Genomic DNA, 25,184 nt, shown 5'->3' on the forward strand with positions numbered 1-25,184 from the left:
AATGATTATCTAGAATAAAGGCTTTAAGGGTTATAAAAACAGCCTGATACCATTTTACCCTCATTAGCTTCAGCACAGTGTGAATTCTCTACTAGGCTCTAATGAGCAAGAGACGTTAAACCCCCTCAGGGCTATCAGTGATTTTTTAAACTTGTTGCAGAGCAGATATTGCACAGTGCTGCAGCAGTGTTTGTGTTACACTAATTTATGACAAGTGTGTTTTTAAAAAGATTAAGGAAGTATTCCAGCATGCTGCTTGTTTTCAAAGTACAACTCAATGTCTAGGTAACACGTGTGATGGAAAATTTAAGAACATCTTCCTGTACTTTGAATTAACTGGAGCTATTTTTGTTTAAATACTACACAGGAGAATTTTTTCTGCTAAAAGAATCAAGTAATAATGATGACTAAGCTGATCCCTGAGGTTAGTATGACTTTTAGCTGAACTTGTCTTGATTGGTAGGATGATTTTTTTTTTTCTTCTATTTTTGTAAAACCAGACCCAAGAAATCGTAAGCCTTTTCACTTAAAGCAAAACGTGTCAGAGCTGAGCGCTTAATTCCCTTGAGCAGTTAGGAGCTTCTTCCAGACTTCACCATCTGGATAGCGGTGTCTCTTTACCGAGTCCTCCTTCATTTCTGTTGAATAACCAGCATCCTATCAAAGTCAAAAATGGAGTTGTTAATAACCTCCCAGAACAAAAGCCATTTATTTTACTTATTTCTGCTGCTCTAAGAAATGCTTTTAAGTCTCCGCTAGAGGCAGCTGGCTGAATTAACATTTTTAAAAGTAAGTTTGCTGGTTGTTTGAAATGGGGGGAGAGGTCCCCTGCTACTTCTCAGGGTTAGTTAACTAATCACACTTCCTTTGTTAGTTCCACCTCTGCTGGTGAAAATGAGCCCTGATCTCTTGAACAGGAGGGTCAATGGAGCAGATTTTAAAAAACAGGTGCAGTCAAAACCTTTTGCTAACTTGCTAGATGGTGCCTGGTTTTTAGTTTTGTTGCAGGGGGTGGGGAGCAAGGAGTGCTGTTTTCAGGTCCAGCTAGTGGGGAAAGGCTGCCGGGAGAGAAGCCTTGTCAGGGGCCATTTCACCCCAAACCCTGACCTTGGGCCTGGGGACTTAAGACTAATTAAAAAACCATATTTCTAGATAATGAAAACAGACTCAGAGAAGACCAAGCTTTGTGCCTGGGGTCTAGCTCTCAAGAACAGTAGGGCAGGGCTGGCAGACCTCCTGAGGAAGCTTGGCGGGGGGGGGGGGGGGGGGGGGGGGGGGGGCGCGGTGGTTGGAGCACCGCAGGCTCACCTTTGGAGGCATGTAGGAAGCCTTCCTAATCAACACAGGATACTTGAAATGCTCATGCAGGTGGTCGACGTATTCACACATCCTGGGAGGACGAAGTCAGGTTGGAGTAAAACAATGCCTTCAGTTAGATAGGGCATTGGGCAGAGGGCTGAGCTCCACTCAGAGAGAGGGACTCAGCTGAGGGGGGGGCTGATACCCTATGCTTCTAGGCAAACCCTTCAGCCTTTTTCTCATCCCTCAAAACCTGCAGGACCTTTTAAGGTTGGTCGAAACCCACCCCCCTCCTTGGTCCTGCTTTGCGGAACTGAAATGGGGGAGGCAGAAAACCCTAGGAGTGGTAGTTTTTAGAGTTTAAAATCTCTCAGGTATATTAAAACCCAGCTGAAGAACCAACCATTGCTTTATAGAAGTCCCCGTAGACCCTCCCAGGTCCCATTTCTCAGCCCTGAACTTGATGTTCACCTTTCCCAGGCATGTCTTCATGCTCTCACTACCTCCTAGTGATCTGTCTGAAGTACAATATTTAATTCTGGGAAGAAAGAAAAGCATAGTAAAACCGTATGTCTGCAGGTGACTGGAAGGAGACTGTCCTAATTTAAAGCTCATCTGGGGCATGTTGAGAAATGAGATGGAACTAAAAGATGCAGCCAGATGATGCAGACTTCAGAGTTGGGAAGAGACTGGACAGAGGCAGAGAATATGTGATAAAAGCGAGGCTTTAGAAAGTCAGAAACAAGAGCTGGGTTTCGGGTTTGCATTTGGTTGCAACTCCCCCCCCCCTTCTCCCCCCAACTTATGTACCTAGAAAACAGCCAGCAGGAAACCACCCTCTAAAAGAAAGAAGACCATATTTAGTGGTGGGTCTCTGAACTGCCTTTGAGTCCTAGGATGTGCCGGTGGCCAGGGTCCTGTCGGACCGAGGCAGTACTGACGGCAGCGCCGCATCACTGACCTGTCTTGGAGGCTTGCAGAGACAGAGATGAAGTCAAACATGATCAGATGCTGCACCAGTTCACAGAGGCCGACTCCCCCCGCGTGCGGGCACACAGGAACTAGAAGTGCAGACAGGCTGCTGCTGAGTGCCAAGGAGCGCAGAGGGGGAGGTGTGAAGGGGGAATCTGTGGCTTTTCTTAGCGTCTGCAGGTGATTATATCATTAATATTTAGGACTGAAAATCATCAAAGATTCCCTGGTGAAGCTTGAGTCAGCATGGCAACTCCAGAGGGAAGCAGGGTATGTGATGTGTGGGGAGATGGTGCCTGGTCCATGGCCCCATGGCACCCTTACTTTCAAACTTCTTGGCCATCAGCAACACCGAGAGGTTCTCGTTGACACTTCCCAGCCTGCAGCTGTCGATCTGCAGAAACTTCAGGGCTTTCGCCTGCAGGAGTTGCTTAAATATCACTCTGTTGTGGCACTGGAAAGAGAATTAAAACACCAACAGGAGGGTCGGCCCTCACCTTTAGTGTCTATGAACCTGGCACCGCGCCCACTCCAAGTCACTCAGCAGTGGCCTCCTGGGAGCCTGGACTGTTTGCATTCTTCGCCCTCACTGGGTGTGAGGCGAGCCCTGACAGGCAGGAGGGGACCTCCTGCTCACTTCATTACAAGTCTGCTGGCAGAAGTAAGTATGTGTGTGTGTCTCGCGTAAAAGACCGTGAGACTGTGTGTGTCTGCCTCCTGTGTGTCACATAAAAGACCATCGATCAGGGCGTGACCACCGCAGGCACTGGTAAGTGGGAGAAGCAGCATCGCGGCGAGCAGGTGACCCGGGCAACAGAACAGCCGGGGCAGAAGAGCGCTGCTCCTCTCCAGGAGAGCCAAGAGCCCGCCCCCGCACAGCGCTGCTCACGCGCAGTCTGCCGCGGCTCCGGCAGGAGCACAGAATGGGAACGCAGTGTGTTTAACGAGTTTCAAGGCGGACTTTCTTAAAATCAATCGGTGCCTGCTACACCCCTGCAGCTTTAAGTTGCTGCCTTGTAAATTCCAATGAGACGCTTTGAAAAAGATCAGTGACCAGAGTCACAGGAATTGTCGAAGAATCTACAAACTCTTGCCCATGTCTTGCTGTAAAGTAAGCCCATTTCTAAGATGAAGAAAACCTCCCACTGCAAAACAGGTGGTGTAGCCTCGTGTGCAGTGTCTACGGGCGGTGCCAGCGTGTGCCACCCCAAGGAGATATCTCCTACCTGTTCTCCTGTGGCCACGCCGATGCCCAAGGGGGCCAGCGCCTGTGAATGCAAGGCAACCCGTTGTCATTTTCCTGTTTTTGAACTGACACTCCTAATGTTTGAAAATATTTTTGGACTCTTCAGCTATTTAGAGCTGAAGAAGGAAAGAGCCTTGCTTCGGAGCCGTGTGAAGTTTTAGGTGCCGCAAAAGGGGGGCCCTGGACCACCTGGGTCTGATGGCATCACAGGTTCACAGCCCACAGCTGGTTCCTCTCCCCCAACTCCTTCCTTGTAAGTGACCCCCTGGCATTTGGCTTCATAGTCAGTACTGTGAACCGGCTAATGGGAGACTCCCCGAGACATAGGTTGTTTCTCACATATTCTCATGCACTGCGTTCTGACACCTGAAGGGGAGAGAAGCCAAGAGGGCCCCCAGTCCAGGTGGATCTGCCCTGGTTCAACCAGGAAGTGCCCTGGACCAAGGGCTCTAGCGGAAACGTCTATGTGTCCGCCTGGCCTTGGCCTTAGCAGACCTCCGCTTGTGAATCAGCCGGAGGAGCCTCTGCTTGTTTCAGTCTGCGTGAGTAAAAGATCTGAACTTCAGTCAGATTTCGGTGTTTACAAAGTACAGGAATCAGGCCTGGTGACCTCTGGGTTGCTGGTAGCCTTTCAACTTTTAGTGATTACTCTCTCTAGGATAAATAGCAGTGCGAGAGGAAACAAGCCCAGGAATCCTAGGGTCTGAGACCACCGCTCTGGCAGCAGCAGTTTCTCTACCTTGGAAATGGTGGCGTGTCCCAGAATGTCGTCAGGGGAGGTGGGCTCCTCAATCCACAGCGGCTTGAACTCAGCCAGCTTTGTCATCCACTCCACGGCCTCGGGCACGTCCCAGCGCTGGTTGGCGTCCATCATCTGAAAGGGGAAAGAGACCCTTCGAGGGGAGGCCTGCCCACTGCTGACCCAGCACTTCCAGGGAAGAAGTGCTGTCTGTTACTCGCGGTCACTCGGCATCACGACTATGGGGCCCAGCACGCAACCGAACAAAGGGGGCCGCTGAGATGAGTCTGACACGCTGTCTCGGAGATGGCATCACTCAGGCAGCTGCTGTGAGGTCCAGAAGTGCCCTGGGCTGGGCCCAGAGTGCTGGCTGGCTCTGAAGCTCCAGCCTGATCTGCATTTGTGCATGTATGCTCAGTCGTGTCTGACCCTGTGACCCCACGTAGCCCACCAGGCTCCTCTGTCCATGGGATTTCCCAGGCAAGAATACAGGAGTGGTTGCCATTTCCTCCAGGGGATCTTCCTGAGCCAAGGATTGAACCCATGTCTCCTGCATTGGCAGGCAGATTCTTTACCACTTTGCCACCTGGGAAGCCCAACCTGCATTTAGAAACCACCAAAATACATTTGTCTTGCAAGGTTCATAGTTTGTAGGAACTGTTTCATCACATTCTGAATCACTAACAATTAACGCTGAGTTTGTTTTCAATGGTCTCTTACTGGCTATTGTCTACTCTGGTTAGCATGATAATAAATAACCCAAACTGTATCATTAATTAAGCACCTACTGCACCAGGCATTTTACGGATCCTGTCCCATTTAATGTCATAATAACTCTTATGAGGCAGTTCATATTAACCCATCCTACAGACAGGAAAGCTGACATGCAAAGGAGTAACTTGCAATAAGTCAAGTAAATGATGATTTCAAGTCTGGGCCTCTGGAAGCCAGGTGCTGAGTGTGCAGAGGTAAGAAAGGGCCTCTCTGTCTCTGACATCCTCACGCTTGGCCAAGTCAGACCCAGAGACGGATTTATCTGGTAGAACGTGCTGAGCGGTACACCCAGAATCGATCTGTGTCATAAATTATTTAGATGAGGATGACCTCAGAAGACAAAAGTGGTGTTAATTCATATACAAATAATGGGGCTTTTGATCCTAGGTCAAGGACTCAAACTTCTATTTTAATATATGAAACATGCTTCCAAAACAATTTAAAACTATCTTATTGTGACTTTCTTTTGGGAAAATATTTTACATGTAATAAGAAACATAATAAAAATACACAGGAGTGGCCGGTCATTAACATTTATCTCAGCAAAAGTTCCAGATTCTTGAGCAGTGGCTCCCTGAAGCCCACCTACCCAAGGGCAGCCGGGCGGATCTGTTAAGAGGGATTATATGATTGACGCGCTGCGGCACCAATGGGAGGCCTGTTTGCTCAGGCACAGCCACACTAGCACAAAGCAATGATCTCTGAATTGATCTTACTGAACGGTTCTGCAGAATAAACCCATTAAAAACTACCCACCCCCCTCACTTGTGTTTGTTGGTGTTCAGCTTTTTTTAAGATTTGCCTACTCCAAGACCTCAAAGCTGTACCTCTGACCTACAGTGTTAAAATCCCCAATGTTCTTTAATCCTTGCCTGAAGCAGCTCATGTTTTGGCCCCAGCCAGAGGCTTCCCAGGTGGCACTAGTGGTAAAGAAGCCGCCTGCCAATGCAGGAGATATAAGAGATGTGGGTTCGATCCCTGGGTTGGCAAGATCCCCTGGAGAAGGAAATGGCAACCCACTCCAGTATTCTTGCCTAGAGAATCCCATAGACAGAGGAGCCTGGTGGGCTTCAGTCCACGGGGTTGCAAAGAGCTGGACATGACTGAAGTGACTTAGCAGAGGCCTCATAAGAGGCTGCTTGCTTCTCAGCGACCAGGGAGGGTACTTACCAGTGTCTTCTCAGGTCCAATCATGTTTCTGATGAGTCGGCATCTACGGATGTCATCCTGGAGATCGGCACCAACTTTTACCTTAAACCTGTAACATAAATTTCATTTCATAATTTAGAACTGTTCACTGACTCAGTGAAGATGCTTGGATTTTCTGCAGAAGTGACTGTTTCAGTAATTAACAGGTCCTGTCTTCCAGTAAACTCTTGCCCTTTCCCAATCAGTGTTGCGACAAGCCACTCAAAAATAACCCTGTAAAGCATCTCTCTTTACTCAGTATCAGGGCAATAACTCTAAATGACCTGCTGACCTCAAGTCCAGGAGTGGACAGAGCACTAGAACTTTAATAACATGATGGGTTTTTGCTGTGCCATGGAAGGGAATTAAGAACAAAAGAGGCATGGTCAGATGTGGCGGGTGAGCCGGCCTCCTCTCCCCTCGCTCACCGGGCTCTGTCCTGCCCACGGGCATCAGCCTGCTGGTCTGGAGCCTGGATGGCCCGAGGTTCCCTACATTCCACTATGCCCACCCTGTGTGCCAACAAAAAGCCCCTCTTACATCCTCTGCACTCAGCATCAAACACTGAAGACGACCTTTCCATCCTGGGCGGAAGCCCCAAGCAGACTTTCTGAGCCCAAGGGCCAAAGAGATCTCTCCTGGGCTTTCTCTGACCCCCAGCGGTCACTGAGTCAGCCTCTCCCAGCTACTCAGAGGGAGGAAAGGTGCTGGCACTTATGAGCGCCTGCTGCCAACCCCAGCTGTGCTGGTCCTTTTCAGAAACAGCAACTTTGAGGAGAACCATGAAATCTGTTATTCCCAGTTTAGAGAGAAAGGAAGGTTCAGAGAGGTTGAGCAATTTCCCCATGATCACACAGCAGGTACTCACAGGGAATGGGGAAAAGGCTCAATGTTGATTCCAAATCCACCGCATCCCAAGCATCTTTCAGTGCCCCATGCTGCCTCCATCAAGTTCTCACTTCCCCAGCCCTTTATTTAGCTGAGGAATCAACAGGAATTCAGTGCCTCTTAATGTTCTGTGGGCATGCAAATCACCCAGGCATCTTGTTAAGATGCAGATTTTTGGTACATGTATGCTGTGAAGTCGCTTAGTCGTGTTCGACTCTTTGCGACCCCATGGACTATAGCCCACCAGGCTCCTCCATCCATGGGATTTTTCCAGGCAAGAATAGTGGAGTGGGTTGCCATTTCCTTTTCCAGGAGATCTTCCCAACCCAGGGATTGAACCCGGGTCTCCCGCATTGTAGGCAGACGCTTTACCCTCTGAGCCACCAGGGAAGTCCTCATGTATACAATGTATACAGTACATGTATACAATGGCGTGTTACCCAGCCACTGAAAAGAATGAAAAATTACCATTTGAAGCCACATGGATGCACCTAGAGATTGTTATCTTGAGTGAAGTCAGATAAAAAAATATATCACTTATAAATTGAATCTAAAAGAAGTTACAAATGAACTTATTTATACAACAGAAGTAGAGTCATGGATGTAGAAAACATGGTTACCAGGGGATGGGGGAGGGATAAACTGGGAGATAGGGATTGACAGATACACAGTACTATTTATAAAACATAACTAATAAGGGCCTCCTGTATAGCACAGGGAACTCTACTCAATATTCTGTAATGGTCTACATAGGAAAAGAACCCCAAACAAAGTGGATATACGTGTATGTGTAACTGATTCACTTTGCTGTATGCCTGAAACTAACAACTCTGTAAACCAACTACACTCTGGTGAAATTTTTTTAGGTTAATTGGAGACTTTTTTTAGTCCTTATCATTCATCAAGCAACCTACACACATAATTTTCTTAATCTACCACAGCTGCAGTGGGGCTGGGGGGCGCTCCTGCTCCACAGACCACTCTCAGAGCCGCAGGAGGCAGGTGGCCAGACTCATGCAGAAATCCAAGTGACGAGTCACAGGCACACCGTCCACTGTGACTCGCAGTGGCCACGGACAACCACAGCTAACCCAGAGGAAACCCCAGGATGCCCAGGGGTCTGTAACCACAGAGCAGGACAGACGAGAAGTGCAGAGGGATAGCCTGGAGAGGTGGCGGCCTGGGGAAGAGGAGGAGCTTGGCTCTTGGGAGAATTCCGAGGAGAATCATTGGGACCAGTGGCTGGAAGGTATGAGGGAGTCCAGGGTTCATTACATCGAAGCTCTTCTAATACTCAGAGCCCTTCAACTACACACAAATGCCCTACCAAGCTCAGTGCGTCTGGAGGTTTTCACACAGAAGCTGAATCAATGCTTGGTACTGCAGTAAAGAGTGGCTTTCTATTCTGGATCAATGCTTGAAATCAATGATCTCATTTCACTCTGATGTGCCAGGATTCTAACTAGACTCGTTTTTGGATAAAGCTGGAAATCAGTGATCTCTTTTGACTCTGATGTTCCAGGATTTTAACTAGGCTCATATCTTATCTTTGGACAAAGGGCCTCAGATGAAACTTCTGAGTCCCAACATGCCAGGCTGCTCCTGGCGAATCCTGACCTCCTTGGTGCCCTTGGCTCCTGGCTCCTCTCCACAACCGGCCTCACTTGCCAACTGCAGAGTCAAGTTCACGATCACCCAAATGAGTTACCTGGTCCAGCCGTCCTTCAGTGCCTCACTGCAAAGCTGTGGGGAAAGGAGCAGAGCCATCAATATATACCCTCCCTGGTCCCAGCGGCATCTCAGTCATCTCTGACTCGGCTTCACAAATGCTACGGCCGCACCATGAACCATAAGAACAACCATGTGTTGTTGAAATTCAGAGCACAAACAGCTTAGCCAACAGAGCAAGGCTGTTTGGTGACTTTCCTTCCTCATCTCTATGGGAACCACTTCATTCATTGTCACAACATCCCTGGTGGGGGAATGGAGCGTCTCTGTCCCTCTTTTTAAAGCTGGGATAGTCTAGCGTCCACAGACCGAGCCGGTGAAAGAGTAACAGTCAGAAGCTAGTCCTCCTTCTCTGTCAGCTGCAGGTGAGTGCAGGGCGATGAGAAAGGGGGGCGATGAGAAAGGGGAGCGATGCAGCCATGGGCCACCTCTCGTCCTTGAGCATCACACAGGACAGCATACATCGGAATCGTCAAAACCACCCCTGAGATAGCTATTATTTCCCACCTTGCAGTGAGGAAACCAAGGCAGAGCACGCTCAGGGGTCATGTTATACAAGGTTACATTGCTGCCTCTGCCCGGGGCCAGCTTCCCCATCCAGAGTCGAGGTGGGCTCGCCAGGCTACAGAGTCCCACGTCCACAAGGGAAACGCCTCTCCTTTTACGTGGAATGTGTCCACGTATCCAGGATGAGGCCTGGAACCCACAACGATTCATGAAGGCCAAGAGGCAAATGTCACATCTCCTGCTGTCTACAGAAGCCGGTTCCGAGGCCCACCTGCTTCAGCGTGGCATCAGGGTAGCCCAGCCAGGCGCATGACGTGGTGTAGGCGGGGTAGCCATGTGCCAGCATTTGCTCCTCTGCGGAAACAAAACCACCTTCAACAGTTTGCACCCGTGGGACCTCCAGCTTTAGAATCATCTGGGGCTGAAGTGCTGCCTGCAGAGAATCCAGCTATTCTGCCTGCCCTGTTCATCCTCATCCCCCAGCCCCGAGGATGTTACACCAGGGCCTGGTTACCCTCCAGAAGGCCCTGCTGGCCAAGCCTTCCCCTGTCGTTCGGTGTGACCCTAAAGCCAGCCCTGCTCCTGGCAGTGGCCGAGGTGAACTCTGACCTAAGAGGTCACCCCTGGAGGCTGCTGCGTCCATACCCAAACATGTGTCTGCAGGGGATGGAGCGGGGCACGTGATGTGAGCCCCCAAGGGCAGGGACCTGCAGAGGTGCACAACGAGAGCAAAAATAATGAGGGAATTTCCTCACAACCCACCTCGCTCTTTTTTCCCGACTTGACTTTGCCACAGAATTTCTGGAAAAAATAAAAAGCATCATAGTCTTTTAGACAGTGAGGCTCTAGGCCTTGTGGCTGCCAGTCAGAATGGACCAGGAAGCTCCCGGCGAGGGGGATGACTCACCGCAGGCCTCCTCCTCCGTCAGGACGTCAGTGATGTACCTGAAATCAATGCAGGACACCAGTGTCCGGGGGTCCTGGTGGCGAGATGGCAGGATGCAAAGGCCCACGTCAGTCCACAAGTGGATCTCGGTTCTAAGAATCTGCTTACGCTCGGCCTGGGCTCATTCTGTCCAGGAAAGGACCTTTGGGCTCTCTCCTCCTCCCACCCTGCCCTCAGGGCTCTGGCCTCCCTGGAGAGGCCCACACTCTCAGCCAGGCCTCTGGCTGAGACCTCCCCCCACCAATCTAAGTCAGTCTGTTGGGAAGCAGGTTGTACCATGACCAACAGTACCTACGCCACTGTGACCCTTCACTGTCATCAAAGCCCTTTGAACATGGAGATTCTGTTTCATTTAAGACCACTGGCTTTGAAACAGGGAACAGGATCCATAAGAATGAAAACTCCACAGCAGGGCAATCTCAGTTACCTCCTAGTGGCCGTCAGATCATTTAATTCTGGGGGCCACCTCCGGCACCTCCCTGGAGAGGCCAGCCTAGAGCCTGCAGGTGGCCCAAGAGGTCCATGCCCTTTCCTTCAGATGATGCCCCCATGCCAGCTGCAACCATGTTAGAAATGATGCGACAGCCTTTCCACTTTCCTCCAACAATCTTGAAGGCCACGTTTCTTTGTTTCTCCTTAATTATGAGGCCTAATAATAAGGGCCCTTGTTAACCATCAGATTTTCAGTGACCATCCAAGACATTGCCCCGAGGTGGCTGAAGCTCAGAGAGGTTAAGCGGCATGCCGAAGGTCACAAAGCCAGCAAGTGGTGGAGCCCGGATTGAAAGTCAGGTCTGCCTGGGTCTGATGTTCACTCCCTTTAACCTGCCCAGTTTCTTCCTCCTCGGCAGTGAGATGCTCGTCCCTGGTATCGACATGTCAGGGAGAAAGGAAATGGCAGAGGCCTATCCTTAGAATTCACCCTGGGCTCCTTCCTCAAGGGTCTGATCTGCCATTTGCGTTTGATGTCAAAGTGACCAAATAATATCTTAATAATAACACCTTGGTCTTCAGAGTTTGAAGCACTTTTCTCAACTAGTCTTTGAACCAATTTTGTGGAGTTTCTAGAGAAGTTAGGATTATTCCCTTTTCACAGTCAGGAAAAGGAAGCTTGAGAATTTGTATCATATGTGGAATGAAGCACCAGAGTGGGGGAGGGGGGACCCATCAGACCCCCCTGCCTGTGTAGGCACAGCTCTCTGCCACCTCAAACACCAGAGGAGGAATACTGGACCTGACTGCGTGCTGCCTGATCAGCAGGACAGTGACTGATCCAGAGACGAGGCTGAATGGACCCACTGATAATCAAAAGGCATGGAATCCATGAAATCCATTTCATTTACGGAAAACAGATAGAGTATTAAAGAATTTACTTACCATGTCAACAAGTAACTTCCACAGAGGCTTGGAGAAAAGAAAAGATTTGTAAAACATGTGTGAGGCACCCATGTGTTTTCTGACAGTAAATGCACTAGTGGCAAATTCCTGCTATCAGACTAATGCCTGCCTGCGCCCCAGCCCACTGGCTCCAGCTGGCCCTCACCTCTGTTGCCCGCTTTTCTCAGCCCTTTCTAACTTACTCCGATGATGTCCCAGCTGCTGCCAATATCCCTCTGGGCAGACAAACAATCGAACAATTCTTACATCCCCTGGGAGCCTGCTGTATATGCCTTTGCCCGCAGAGGGAGCTGTGTTCCTCTGCCGTGTGCTGTCTGTTCCATGGGGTCAGAGATGCTGCTGGAGGATTACCTTCCCCTCCTGCTTGGCCCATAGGTCCCACACGGCGTTGAGCACGGCCGCCGTGGCCAGATGCACCACGCCCTTCTCAGGACCGATCTGGTGAGGAAGCAAAACACATCAGCACCTCTTAGAAAAGAAAAGGAAAGGATATTTAGGTCTCCTAGCCAGGGACACGCTTCAAGAATGAAAAGGCAGCAATGGAAGCTCTGCCCTGACGCTGGGAAAGATTGAAGGCAGGAGAAGGGGGTGACAGAGGATGAGATGGATGGCATCACCGACTCAATGGACCTGAGTTTGGGTAAACTCTGGTAGTTGGTGATGGACAGGGAGGCCTGGCGTGCTGCAGTCCATGGGGTTGCAAAGAGTCAGACACGACTGAGCAACTGAACTGAACTGAACTGAACGGAAACTCACTTGGAGGTTAAGCTCCTCTCCAGTAGTTTCTAACCTATAGAAGATCTGCAAGAATAGTACAGAGAACTCCTGTATATTTTCTCTCTCTTTGTATTTACATATATATACATACACAAACACACATATATATACAAAATAGATAAATATAATACATAAGGAAAATTTATTTTACTGAGTCACTTGAGAGTAAGTTGTAGATCCCATGTCCCCTTAATCCTAAATACTTCAGAGTATAGTTCCTAAAAACAAGGACATTCTCTCACACAGCCATAGTGCAATGATCAAATTCAGGAAATATAATATTGATAGAACACTATTATCTATGAAGACAGTTCATAATCAAATTGCACCAACTGTCTCAATAATGTACTTTCTGTTATTCACAAATGGCATTTAGCTGACATGCCACTTTAGTCTCTTTTTATCTGGAGCAGGTTTTCTTTTCTAAAAAAATAATTATCAGTATTTTCAAGGACAGTGTTCCTCCAGCTGGGTTGTCTGCAGCCCCATCGTGATTAGACTGCGATGCTGCCACTGCATTCTTGTTGCGGTTATCAGAGCTGTTATTGTTTAGGGCTTCTCTGATGATTCAGATGATAAAGAATCCGCCCATCAATGCAGGAGATGGGGGTTCCATCCCTGGGTCAGGAAGATCCCCTGGAGGAGGAAATGGCAACCCACTCCAGTAACCTTGACTGGAAGAATCCCATGGACAGGGGAGCCTGGCGGGCTACAGTCCACGGGGTTTCAAAGAGTCAGATAGGACTGAGCACGCACATACTATCTTTTAGTGCTAGGGTAAGTAAGTATCCTTTAGTCTTCTCCACTGTGTGGTTACCATTTCCTTTTCGAAGTAAGGAGATTAACATTGCCCCTAAGTTTTAGCATCCACTGATTGTTCCTGCCAATCAATTACAGCCATGATGCTTGCAATATGGTGGTTTTCTAATGTTACCATTCCTGTTATATTAGTTTGTACTCTGTGGTAATGACAAGCTTTCCTTTGTTGGTTGTTTGCTATCTGAATGGAATCAGAGACTCAGGTTATTCAATGATTTATCAGCCATGACTACCACATTGTTTTTTTCTTAAAACAAAGGATATAGTAAGAGTCTTTATTCCAAGTACCAAAATTCAGAAATAAGGAAAACAAGTAAAATGCCAACAGTTAAATATTTATGACATAGTTAAACACCACTTTTACTGAATCGCCCCAGATTCGACCAATGGGAACTCCTTCCAGGGGATGCTTTTAAAGGAAGTTTCACTCGGTTTGCAGAAGTTAAGAATGAAATCCGAGGCAATGTGGACAACGTGCCTTTCTCTGAGCTCAGGAGACTTAAGAGTTAGAAAAAGACAGACCTGATGTCAGGAGACACAGGCAAGGTGTCAGCTACTGGACTGACCTTGAAAAAGTGAAAGTGTTAGTCACTCAGTCATGTCTGATTCTTTGCGACCCCATGGACTGTAGCCTGCGAGGCTCCTCTGTTCATGGGATTCTCCAGGCAAGAATACAGGAGTGGGTTGTCATTCCTTTCTCCAAGGGATCTTCCTGACCTGGGATTGAACCCAGGTCTCTTGCATTGCAGGCAGATTCTTTACCACTGAGCCAGCAGGAAAGCCCTGATCTAACCATGATAAAATCCTATCTCTAGAATCTCACTTTTTTCATGCTTTGAACTTAAGGTTCAAATACAGTCCTACACACAAAGGTGCTCTAGTCTCTCTCTTCTTAACTTTTGCTCTTCTCTTAGATTTCTGTCCTTAATAACCTCCTCCCACAGCTTCAATTCTTCTCATATTATTTCTCCCTTTAAAAGGTTCTCATTTGGCACTTTATATTCTAGGGAGTCTAGACCAACTTCGTTCTACTCAGGGAGCAGAGATGAGGTCTGGAAGGGCAGCAGTAGCTTTTGGGATTCAAGTATGTCCAGAGTCAAGTCTCACAGAAAGCACTAGATTACCTTAAAATACTGACTGTCCACCTGGTTCAAGCCCTAATTCATCTGAATAAGATGTTTACCTTAATATCTTAAACCTGTCTCTATTTTCACAGTTGTTGCAATCAAAGGACATGAGACTTCAGGAATGTTATTTACAGAATAGTTTTACAAAACAAGACACCTTACCCATCTGAGCTGCCCATCACTCGTGAGCTGCCTGTAGAAGCCTCTGAAATCCCCAACAATGTCACCGAGGGCCTTGTTCAGCACGTGAGGTGCCAAGGCGTTCACAGCACAGACAACTGTGAAAGGGACACAGTTCTTGGTTAGTGCTGGTGTGAATAAACTAAGACACCCAAGTACCGCAGACTACAGTGGACATCTTATGAAGATAATTTTAAATATAAGAGGTACATGCCTTTAAAAATTGCCTCAAATATGTCATCTGTGGTTGTTATAACTAATAAACAGAATAGTTGCTCACCTATATTCAGAGCTTAATTTCTGAATAGAGCAAATCCATTTTGATTGGTTGCCACATGAAATGAACCATAAGCCTGAAAGTGTAAAGCATGTTCCCAAATCACTCTCCTATTCACTTTGTAAAGTGTCCATATGTCAGCTGCAAAACAAAATCTTGCTATTTCATTGTTCCCAAGGAATAAGAAGACTGACTTATAGAATTTTTAGAAATGTCTTTTCATCATTGTCAAGTATAGAAGATATCTTGAATTCACAATATAATTATATTAAAGATGAAATGAATTTGCAATTAGCTTAATATTTACATGTAAAATGTTAAAGTACATGAAAAAACTTCATAAACATTAAATTAATTTGAAGGTTAACCTTCATTTGGGTCAGTATTACCATCAATTACTTATTTTTGGTATTCTACTTAAATAAGAATTTGTAGTGTTATTTCAGATGAAGAATCAGTAAAAAAAAAAAAAATGTCTGCAAAGACCCTTTTACCGTTTGCTCAGTTTATAACACACTCTCAGTCTATGTTTAAATGGCCAGAATAATCAACTTAGCCTCAAAGCAATGAATTTATTATAAAAAAATGTTGATTGACTTGTTGGGCATAGCCGTTGCTTCAATATTAAAATTCTCACATCACTTCATAGGGTGGTCACAGAGACACAGTTTTACTTTAGACAAACCTTAGGAGAAAGACATTTGAAAGTATTTAACATGTTCACGGGGTACGCTTGGCTTCTGCGTGACACAGCCTCAGATGATGCTCATACGGAGTACTTAGGGCAGATCCCCACACGTTCGTGCTCTCTAGGGCTCTTGTTACTGGGATGCAGAATGATTCCACTTCAGACGTTTACCCCCTCGAGCTCTGAGAAGACAGAGCCCCCCCCCCTCACCCCTTGGTGGTTGCTGCTCTTGGATTAGAGACGTGAAGAGTAAGCCGGCAGCTCAGAGAGACCTGTATCAATACCTACATCAAACCTCCGTCTCACTAAGGAGAGGGTTACACAACAGACTGGTTTGTGTCACAGAGCAACCTTGAGGAAGAGCCCATCTTTTCTGGCTCCAACAGAAGCACAAACAACACATACATTCATCGAGAGGATGTGGGTTCTCCTCCCTCAGACTGAGTCCACTGAAAGAAGTTTACTAAAATTTGGTGACTTCCATAGAAATCTGGGTTGTGGTGATCGGACTCCAGGCTTCCCTGGTGGCTCAGATGGCAAAGAAACCACCTGCAATGCAGAAGACACAGGTTCAATCCCTGGGTCCAGAAGATCTCCTGGAGGAGGAAATGGCAACCCAATCCAGTATTCTTGCCTGGAAAACCCCACGGACAGAGGGGCTTGGTGAGCTACAGTCCATGGGGTCACAGTCAGTCTGATGCCAGTGTCTGAAAAGATGAGTGGGAAATCTGCCTGGAGAAACTTGGGCCTTGAAGGCAGCTTACTGTTGACTGAAGACAGGGCTCTCTCCTGTGACTACATCTGCCTAAAACTTCCTGGGATCCTCCTGCCCAGGAGGGACAAGTCAGAAAGGCTACAGAGAACACGGGTCTGAGCAGCCAGGAACCCTTATGGCTATTTAGTCTCTTTAAAAATTCTTCTTTTTCCATCTCTTTTTCTTTTCCTATACAAAAACTATATTGGTCTCACCTATACTTAAAAAAAAATCAAGCATAACCTCCCCATCTCTCACACATACAGGCCCTCTCTTCACTGGAATGAAATCACTTTTTTCTTAGATTATAAAAGAATGATTAATTAAGTAAGCTGATAAAGGCTGCAGAAGAACCATGATGAGCTAATGGAATTTTTTTCAACGTTAATTCGAACACCATGTAATGGTTCAGCAAGATGGCAGTGAGTCACCTGAAAAACACAGCAAGGTTACAGTTAAAGTGGTTCTGTCATGCTGTGGTCTGAAACAGGCGGAAGCCAACTCCATCACCACAAAAGAGCCATTTGTTCCAGGCACAGAGAGATGAGAATTGATTTCTCCTGCCCGAGGTGTCCATAGGGACAGTGGGGGTGGGGAGGAGGACGGGAGGCCCCCACCCCGTGAACTCAGCAGCACACCTGTACCAGGAAACACAGGCTCTTCACGGTGGGCCCGAGTGAGCACAGTTCCAAGTCGTGGCTGTTAAAGGTGGTTCTGAAGGCTTGTTCCCGAATGCATCTTGTAAGCTTGCTGAGTTTGGCACAAACCTTGGGGGCCGCCCTGTATGGTTAGAGCTTCATAAAGTGCTCAACCTACACCAGAGAATTAAAATCGCAGGAGAAGCTGAAACACAGCTCTCCAGCCTGTAGGGGTCAGTAGTCACTGCCTGGTGAAACAACAGTAAATGGTTGACTTAGGGGGTGGGAGTCTGGGAATCAGTGCCCAGGTGCTTCCATCTGCCTGGCCAATTGCTGGTTACCCTTCAAGGCTCATCACAAAGCTTCACCGTTGCTCTGAAGCTGTCTTGACCCTCCTGGACAGTTTCCGTGTAGCTCATACTCACTTTAAAACAAATGGTCCTTCTCATACTGCACTATTGTTTCTTGTACGCCTGTCTCCCTGAGAAGTTCATGCATTCATGTTCCTTGTACATGGGACTCTGTCCCCTTTCTCTCCTTGGAAAGTCATTTCTGCGATGCCTGGCAGAGCATGTAACACACAGGGGCACACAGGAGGCATCCACGGAAGGCCTGGTTGATGGATGACTGGACGGCAACCCTGGGAGGGGTGGGGACAGCCTAATGGCATCCACAGAATGTTCAAGAAATGTTCCCTTGTCCTACACACACACACACACACACACCTCTTTTATCTGCTTGATGATACTAAAATCATTCAATGGGTCAAGACTGTTCTACAACTAGGAGAGGGCTGACAGTGCAAATATCCATGAGAGGGGGGTCAAGTCACCACCAAAGTCAGAGAATCTATTTCCTTGTTTCAGCCCCTAATGACTCAGTGAAACTGATCTGGCAGAGAGGCTTTCTTTTGGTACGTATTGAATTTTGTTCTTTGTGCATGCATAAACCAAATTATGTGTGTGTTTGTTTTTTTTTTTTAAAGCAGATAATCTGTACTTAAATGTTCTGCAGGACTAGCTGAGCAGCTGTCTGGGCCTGTTTTCTTGTCTCCAAAAATACAGAGGCTCAAGACCTTGGCTGAGCCCTCTTCCAGCTCTGAGAAAAGAAAGACCAACGCGTGGCTCAACGAGCAGCCTTCACTGTCTGCTCTTCCCGAATAAGAGCTCTGAAACTGGGTGGGACCTACGGCCTTTGCTGCAAAGAAGGGCAGTGAACTTGAAACCGACTCCGCGTGGAGGATTCACAAAAGCAAGTAGACTGTCTCTGTGCACAACAATAAGCCTTGTTCCATGAACACGTCTCCCCTCCCAAGCCCCTTGGCTGCTCACCCAGTTCAGGTTCTCCTAGCTCGGCAGAGAGAGAAATGGGCTGAACTTCAAGGATGTGCCTGCAGTTCTATGGATAACCGCAAGGAAAGAAGCCAAATTCTGCTATTTAAAAAATTTATCCCAGTGAAATAAGCAAACCATCAGACATTGTTTTTATTCACGGCAAGCAAAACATGGAGGGAAATGAGAACTGGAATGTTCAGTTCCAGTTCAGAGCTGGAATGTTAGTGGAATGTAAGCACCCTAGGGCCTCAAGAGATGCCCAACTCACCAACTTCAGTGCCTCTTCCCAGAGTGAAGGTGATTCCATAGCCCTTGAGTCCATCTTCCGCATCCGTCTCCAAGACAACATAGGCTGCTGAGTAGTCAGGGTCTGTGTGCTGCAGGGGAAATGCCCCCCAAAACCCGCAAACATGAGAAATCCCCAAATAAACCCTGGAATGATGTCACATAAGAGCAGAAGATGCAGTAAGAGCTCCCATCGGAGGAAACTGTTCATGTTCCCCGAAGCAAATGCAGAAGCTCTGAATTGACAAAAGGAATGTCTTCCTGGAGGATGACAGAGGGACTTGGGGTAAGAGGGAAGACCCAGGAATGAAATCTCAGTATAGCAGAGGGAATTATATTTAGTATTGTGTAATAAACTACAATGGAAAAGAAAAAAAGGTATCACTGGGAGGTGGTAGGCTCGGCTGGAGCTGGGCTTTCTGAAACCTTGGTGAGCACCTGGAACATCGAAGGCCTGAGTGGTCCACCTTTCTTAAAAGACTGGTAAGAAACAATTCTAAGGACAGAGGAGCCTGGTGGGCTAAGTCCATGGGATCGCAAAGAGCTGGACACAAGTGAGTGACTAACATACACACACACACACACACAAAATCATTGGAACCCTTTGTTAGAGGAGTATGGGGAGCAGTTTCAGGGCTCCTTTGTGAAAATATCCTACTTGTGACCAGGAAGGCTTGCTGTGCTGGCAAGTGCTGAGGGAGCTGAACTGCTGAATCCAGCTTGTGGTGAGGGCTGGGTGGCAGCAATCCTGAAAGTCATGGCAGTACTGCTGAGAACGGCCACGCAGACTTTCTAGTAAGAAGGCTCTTGGAGGGGACTTCCCTGGTGGTCCAGTGGGTAGGACTCAGCGCTTCTGCTGCAGGGCACATGAGTTTGATCCATGGTCAGGGAACCAAGATCCCTATGCCATGGGGCAGCCCCAAAAATAAATAAAATAAAAATGGAGGCACTTGGGAATGAGCACACAACACACACCACATCTCTAGGAGCTAATATACATGCGTATTTATGAGTGTGCAATGCAGGTGTCAGATATAATCTCTCCTGACTCAGAAGTCCTAAACCACTCAGGCCAGAGACAAATTCCATTTCTTATTCTACAGTAAGCCAGCAACCTTAACACTTTACAAATTCAAAGAGGAAAGTCAAGGTTTCAGTTCATCGGCAAGCAGTAGTTACAGCCACACCTACTGACAGCCTTCTCTGTGTCAGACTGTCTACACACATCTCATTTACATGGGTAAAGCAGATCCTGCTATACTCATTTTACAGGTGAGAAAAACTAGGCCTGGAGAGATTGTGTGGTTTCCCCACAGCTGCTATCCCACAGAGGGGCAGAGGCGGTTGCCCTAAATCAGGTATTTTAATTTTACAAGTCAGCATAACTTCAAATGGATGTTTGGAAATTCACGAAGGACGGCCCAATGGGTGGTTTTTGTCATTTACCATAACATCATATGGGCTGCCCTGGTAGCTCAACTGGTAGAGAATCCGCCTGCAATGCAGGAGACCCTGGTTCAATTCCTGGGTTGGGAAGATCTGTTGGAGAAGGGATAGGCTACCCACTCCAGTATTCTTGGACTTCCCTGGTAGCTCGGCTGGTAAAGAATCTGCCTGCAATGCGGGAGACCTGGGTTCGATCCCTGGGTTGGGAAGATGCCCTGGAGGAGGGAAAGGGAAAGGCTACCCACTCCAGTATTCTGGCCTGGAGAACTCCATGGATAGCAGCATAGCCCATGGGGTCGCAGAATCAGACACGACTGAGCGACTTTCACTTCATAACATCATATGAGAAAGGACACAAGGGTTTTGAAAACAGGAATAACCTAATCTCAGAATAAAGGACATTCTTTTAAATCACTTGAGCACTTTTTAACAAGAGGCCGTTTCAGGTGAACACAGAGAACACGGAATGTAATGCACACACACAGTGTGCCCTCCACATTCAAGAGGCAAACATTACAGTGTGAATCGAAGTCCTCGGGTACCAATTCGCCTCAACTCCCCACCAGTAACAGGTAACCACTACCCTACCATGGATGCTTCCCATATTCATTACATACAGGGAAACTTTGTTTTTCCAGTGTGGCCAATGGTGCGTGGGCACGGGGTGGGGGACAGGACTGGAGGACTGGGCAGGACTCATATTTGGGAGCCACTGCAGGAGATGTGGGTGTGGAGCACCCCGCTAACACTCTCAGAGAACAAAAACACCTTTCAGGGCTGACTTGACTGCATCTCCAAAGGCTGACATCTACCTAACTCTTCATGGTGACATTCTCTATACTAATGTTTTCCGGGAACTTCATGGCATCACGGACTCAATGGACATGACTTTGAGCAAACTAGGAGACCTTGAAGGACAGGGAAGTCTGGTATGCTGCAGTCCGTAGGGTCACACAGGGAAGTCTGGTATGCTGCAGTCCATGGGGTCACAAAGAGTCGGACATGACTGAGCAACTGAACAACAAAGAACAACATGTGAGCCCGTTTCACATGACCCAACTGCTTAGAGTTTGTTCATCTGGTTTTCCAGCCAGACTGTGACTCCTTCCTTTCACAGATGGGCCCAAGAGGTCCAGAGAGTTAGGGCCTTCTCCTGGCCACAAAGCAAGTTGTGGGGGGAGGCAGGGATCACCACCTGAAACACCCTGCGTGGGGCTTCCTGGGTTCCATCACGGTGGAGGAGCTCGCGCTGTGTTTTAGGGCTTCACTGGGGATGCCCCAACATCGTTTTGCAAATACGATTCGCATTTCCAGCAGAATGTGAATCATAAATACAAAAACAGGAAATACTAAATGCCAGCAAAGAAAGGAACAATAAGAAAAAGAAAAAAACCTAGGAGGATGGGGAGTTCCTAGATACCTTCACTCCACTTTTTGGCCTCTCCACTTACAAAAGCAATGGTTCCAAAGGCAGGAACCTTCCAAGGGGCCCCCTCCGGGAGCCCCGTGCCTAAGGGGCCCTAGCGTCGGCGGGGCGGGAAGGCACCGGGACGGACAGCGCTTACCATGGCGTCCGAGCCGTGGCCCCCGAGTGACGTGGGGAAGCGCACATCGTGGACCGAGAGCCGGGAGACCCTGCCGTGCACCATGCCCACGCGCGCCGGGGCGCCACCACCTTTGCTGGACCGGACGAGGGCCGCGCGGAGAGGGAGGGGCGCGGAGCCGGCGCGGATTGGCCGCGCGGCCAGGGGTGTGGCCGCGCTCGAGAACTCGGGGAAATTGTCAAACTTCGTGAGACTGGAGGGGCCGGCCCGGCTAAGGGTCCCCTGACTCACAGGTTTTCCGCGCCAAGTTTCTGCCCCGCAGCGGGGGCGCTGTTCCCCAAGGCGGACTGGCTCGGGGTCTCCACCTACCCCGCGCCCCCTCCCCTCTCCTGTCCCTCCTCTCCCCAGGACCCTGCTCCGCCCAGACTAGAAATTGTCATGTGACCTTACCCGGAGCAGCGCCCAAAGAGGAAGAAACCCGGTCGGTTCAGAGTACGATCCGCTCGCAGCAGCAGATTCGAACCAGCTCTGAATCTGACGTACTGAAGTCCGTCAAGGTTGGGGCGGCCAGGATAGCCTTGGGCCAGAAAACCTTGAAATGACCTCAGCCTGTTTGCCATCTGATAAACTAAGAGGCGGGTCACCATTTATTACATCGTTGCTGATTCAGAAAGCTTTCAATACAGGACCGCTTATCTACCCAGCCCTGCAGATAGATAGGCAGGTATTGTCCATTTTACTGAAGAAATGGGATTCAGAGAGATTAAGTAATTTAAGAGACTTGCCCGAGGCCACACAGCTAGACTAGCTGCAAACCCAAGGCTCTGTCCTCTGGGTGGCAGGAATTGTGGAGTTCAGAGCTATAGGATCCCTCTGACAACATGGTGACGGCTACGGACGGCCCCCATCCCCCACCCAACACACACACCGCAGTGTGCACACAATTTAAGTTTCTATACCATTTTACGGATGGTCCACTTAACCCCTTGTCTTGCCTACTGCACGCCACCTTTCGGTTCCTACTTCTAGGGACTGTTTTGATGACTATTTGGGAAGCAGTGCTATACAGATATATTTTTCCATTAATAAATGTTCCTGTGGGTATGGCAGGGATGTTTTCAGGGATCTCCAGGTCCTGTCTGCTGCTCAAGGATGCAGACACATAGAACCCTGCCAGATGAACTCCTCAGGCTAAAGACTGAGATCGTTAACTCAAATGCTACAGAGGCTGGTGGGCACCAGGAGGCAAAGAGGGGTGAGGTAAGAAGCAGTGACTGCAGCTAAAGGGACAGCCAGGCAGCGCCAGTTGATTGTGGCCCTGTAGGAATTAAGAGCACAGATTGCCGCATCTTCCTAGTTCCCAAGAAAAGTCTGAAATTTGAATGTTAATGGGGAATAGCCCTTCTTTCCCCCTGGCCTGTCCTACCCACTCTGCAGTCTAGACAGTTAACTTTACATATGGATCAATGTTTATTAACATTTAATTGTACTACCTATTTGTTCATCCCTATTATTTGCTGTCTTGATTTTTAGGGTGCGGGTGTCTGGCTGGAATATATGCTCAGGTTTTTTTTTTTTCAGAATGGTTCTTTGGGCTGAGTGATATATTCTGAGTACTTTGTGTTCTGAACATGTCTTTTTCTTCCAAGATTTGAAGGATTTTACTGTATAGAATTATTAGTTCAAATTAATGCTTTTTAAAGTAATGTTAAGTTTCATTCTTTAAGAATTTTTTCTTCCCCATTCTCTGGAGAATGGATTTTCTCTTTATGGTTTTAAAATAATTACTAACATATATTTAAGACTCACTTAGCTACTAATCTTACTCCACAGCTGATGGATTCTTTCAAACCAGCAGCAGCATACTGCTCTGGAAATTTTCTCTACTTGGTTCTTCTTCTTCATTATTATTTTTTCATCTGGAACTTACATTGGTTTGATATTAAACTTACTCTGAATCTATCACCCATGCTTTAATGAAAAAAAAAAAAAATTCCTTTCTGATTCTTTGAGTTCTGGGCATATCCTTTGGTTAACTATTCTAGCTCACTGACTGGGCCAGTTTATTATACAGGTTCAGTTCTGCCTACACAGCTATTCCAAATGCTGACACCTCCTCCCCACACCCCTGTAATTAATAGTCCCATTACGTTTTAGGAAAAATAAAGTAAAACAGACAGGATTTATATTCTTATTGCAGCAATGAAGACCCAGCACAGCCATAAAGAAATAAAATTATATATAAAAATATACTGTGTGGGATGAAAAGCAGAAAACACTGCAAAATAAGAGATTAGTGAATATGAAGACAGAGCAAAAGTATCCAAAATGAAGCAAAAAGAAGGATTAAACAGAAAAAGAACAGAACATTACTGACCTGTAAGGCAATATTAAATGGCCCAATATACATACAATTAAGAGTCCCAGAGTGAACAGGGAAAAACAAACTGAAAAATAATCTCCCAGATTTTCCGACTTTGATGAGAACTATAATCCACTGAATCAAGCCTCTCAAACTCTAAATAGAATAACCCTTAAGAAAGTCATGTGAAGGCACATTGTAAATAAACAGCTGAAAACCAGGAATAAAAGACTTCTTTTCAGAGTGTTTTAACAATACTGTTATGGACTTCCCTGGTGGCCCAGTAGTTGAGAGTCCGCCTGTCAATGCAGGGGACACGGGCTCGATGCCAGGTGCAGGAAGACCCCGCAGACCGAGGAGGAACCAAGGCCAGCGCCACAGCTGCTGAGCCTGAGCTCTGGAGCCGGTGCTCTGCAACGAGAAGCCACCGCAATGGGAAGCCCGAGGCCCGCAACCAAGAGGAACCCCCTCACCTGTACTAGAGAAAGCCCTCGGGCAGCAGTGAAGACCTGGCACACCCATAAATAAATTCAAACATTTTTCTGTATTAATATCATTTTCTAACTTTCTAGCAGTGATATGGATTACAAAAACACAAGTTTAGAAACGCAGATTTCTGATCCTTTTGGAGGGTTTGGGATCAGGAGATGTAAACCAGGCACAGTTTGCAGATTCCATGGTGTATTCTCTCAATGTTTTAGGAGGCCAAAGCATTCCCAGAAAATAGCAATTATGTGGGTAAAAGGACTCTGATAGCCTTTAAGGAACACACCACTTTACAGAATTCAGTTTTTCTATTAGGATCACTGTCACTCCTTTCGGCCAATTGTTAAAGTTTTTATTTCTCTCATCTCTATTACCACTTAGACTGCAGGCAATTTTTCACTTCAGATTCTGTCTTCCAGTGTACTCATGCTAATTTGACCTTTAAGATGTGAGTGAAGCTGGCCTGAACTGCTTCCCTATATGTGGGAACCTAATGTCTGTGTCTCTGAAGCACTTAGAGGACTTTTTCCTCACTACATTTAAACTCCTTTGTGTGAAACCCACCCCTCCCCTTTGCTGTCAACCGTTTTGGACCTTCTCCTATTCCCCTTACTACCTTCAATGCCACCCACCCAGCTCATAAAGCAGAGCTGAAGGAAAGTTTGTGGGAACAGGAGAACTTATCAAGCATCTTAGACATCTCGTTTCTTAAAGGTTTGTGGGCCTTGCCTGGGGTTCTCACACTATTTAACTCGGCTTTCACTGTTTTACTGATTTTCTGG

General features: G+C 47.4%; 1 protein-coding gene across 5 annotated transcripts; it reads right to left on the reverse strand.

Annotated features, from left to right (window-relative positions):
- Positions 1-189: 189 nt before the first annotated feature.
- ENOSF1 (enolase superfamily member 1) lies at positions 190-22,133 on the reverse strand. 5 transcript variants are annotated; one of them, XM_061131236.1, is made up of 17 exons: positions 21,576-21,729; positions 18,548-18,656; positions 14,571-14,686; positions 12,037-12,123; positions 11,665-11,691; positions 10,249-10,321; positions 10,104-10,142; positions 9,613-9,695; positions 8,815-8,849; positions 6,201-6,288; positions 4,257-4,391; positions 3,498-3,539; positions 2,596-2,725; positions 2,261-2,360; positions 2,110-2,138; positions 1,309-1,390; positions 190-657 (listed from the first exon to the last, which is right to left on the reverse strand). In XM_061131236.1, exons 1-16 carry the CDS (start codon positions 21,657-21,659, stop codon positions 1,338-1,340), a joined length of 1,230 nt encoding a protein of 409 aa, XP_060987219.1. In that variant the 5' UTR covers positions 21,660-21,729; the 3' UTR covers positions 190-657; positions 1,309-1,337. The 5 variants fall into 5 exon arrangements, with proteins under 5 accessions (XP_060987219.1, XP_060987222.1, XP_060987218.1 ...); XM_061131239.1 differs by lacking the exons at positions 2,110-2,138; positions 21,576-21,729 and adding an exon at positions 22,005-22,133 and having other exon boundaries at positions 10,249-10,286; XM_061131235.1 differs by lacking the exon at positions 2,110-2,138.
- Positions 22,134-25,184: the final 3,051 nt, after the last annotated feature.

Source organism: Dama dama, chromosome 27, assembly GCF_033118175.1.
Source record: "Dama dama isolate Ldn47 chromosome 27, ASM3311817v1, whole genome shotgun sequence".
In the NCBI taxonomy this organism is placed as follows: domain Eukaryota; kingdom Metazoa; phylum Chordata; class Mammalia; order Artiodactyla; family Cervidae; genus Dama; species Dama dama.

Bases quoted from the DNA above. Each gene is read 5' to 3' on its own strand.
- ENOSF1 (XM_061131235.1), bottom strand. From the start codon at position 21,659: ATGGTGCACGGCAGGGTCTCCCGGCTCTCGGTCCACGATGTGCGCTTC. The intron at 11,692-12,036 runs GTAATCCTCCAG...CTTTTCTCCAAG, and splicing joins GGGCCAAGCAGGAGGGGAAG to CCTCTGTGGAAGTTACTTGT. The intron at 2,726-3,497 runs GTAGGAGATATC...TTCTCTTTCCAG, and splicing joins GCGTGGCCACAGGAGAACAG to TGCCACAACAGAGTGATATT.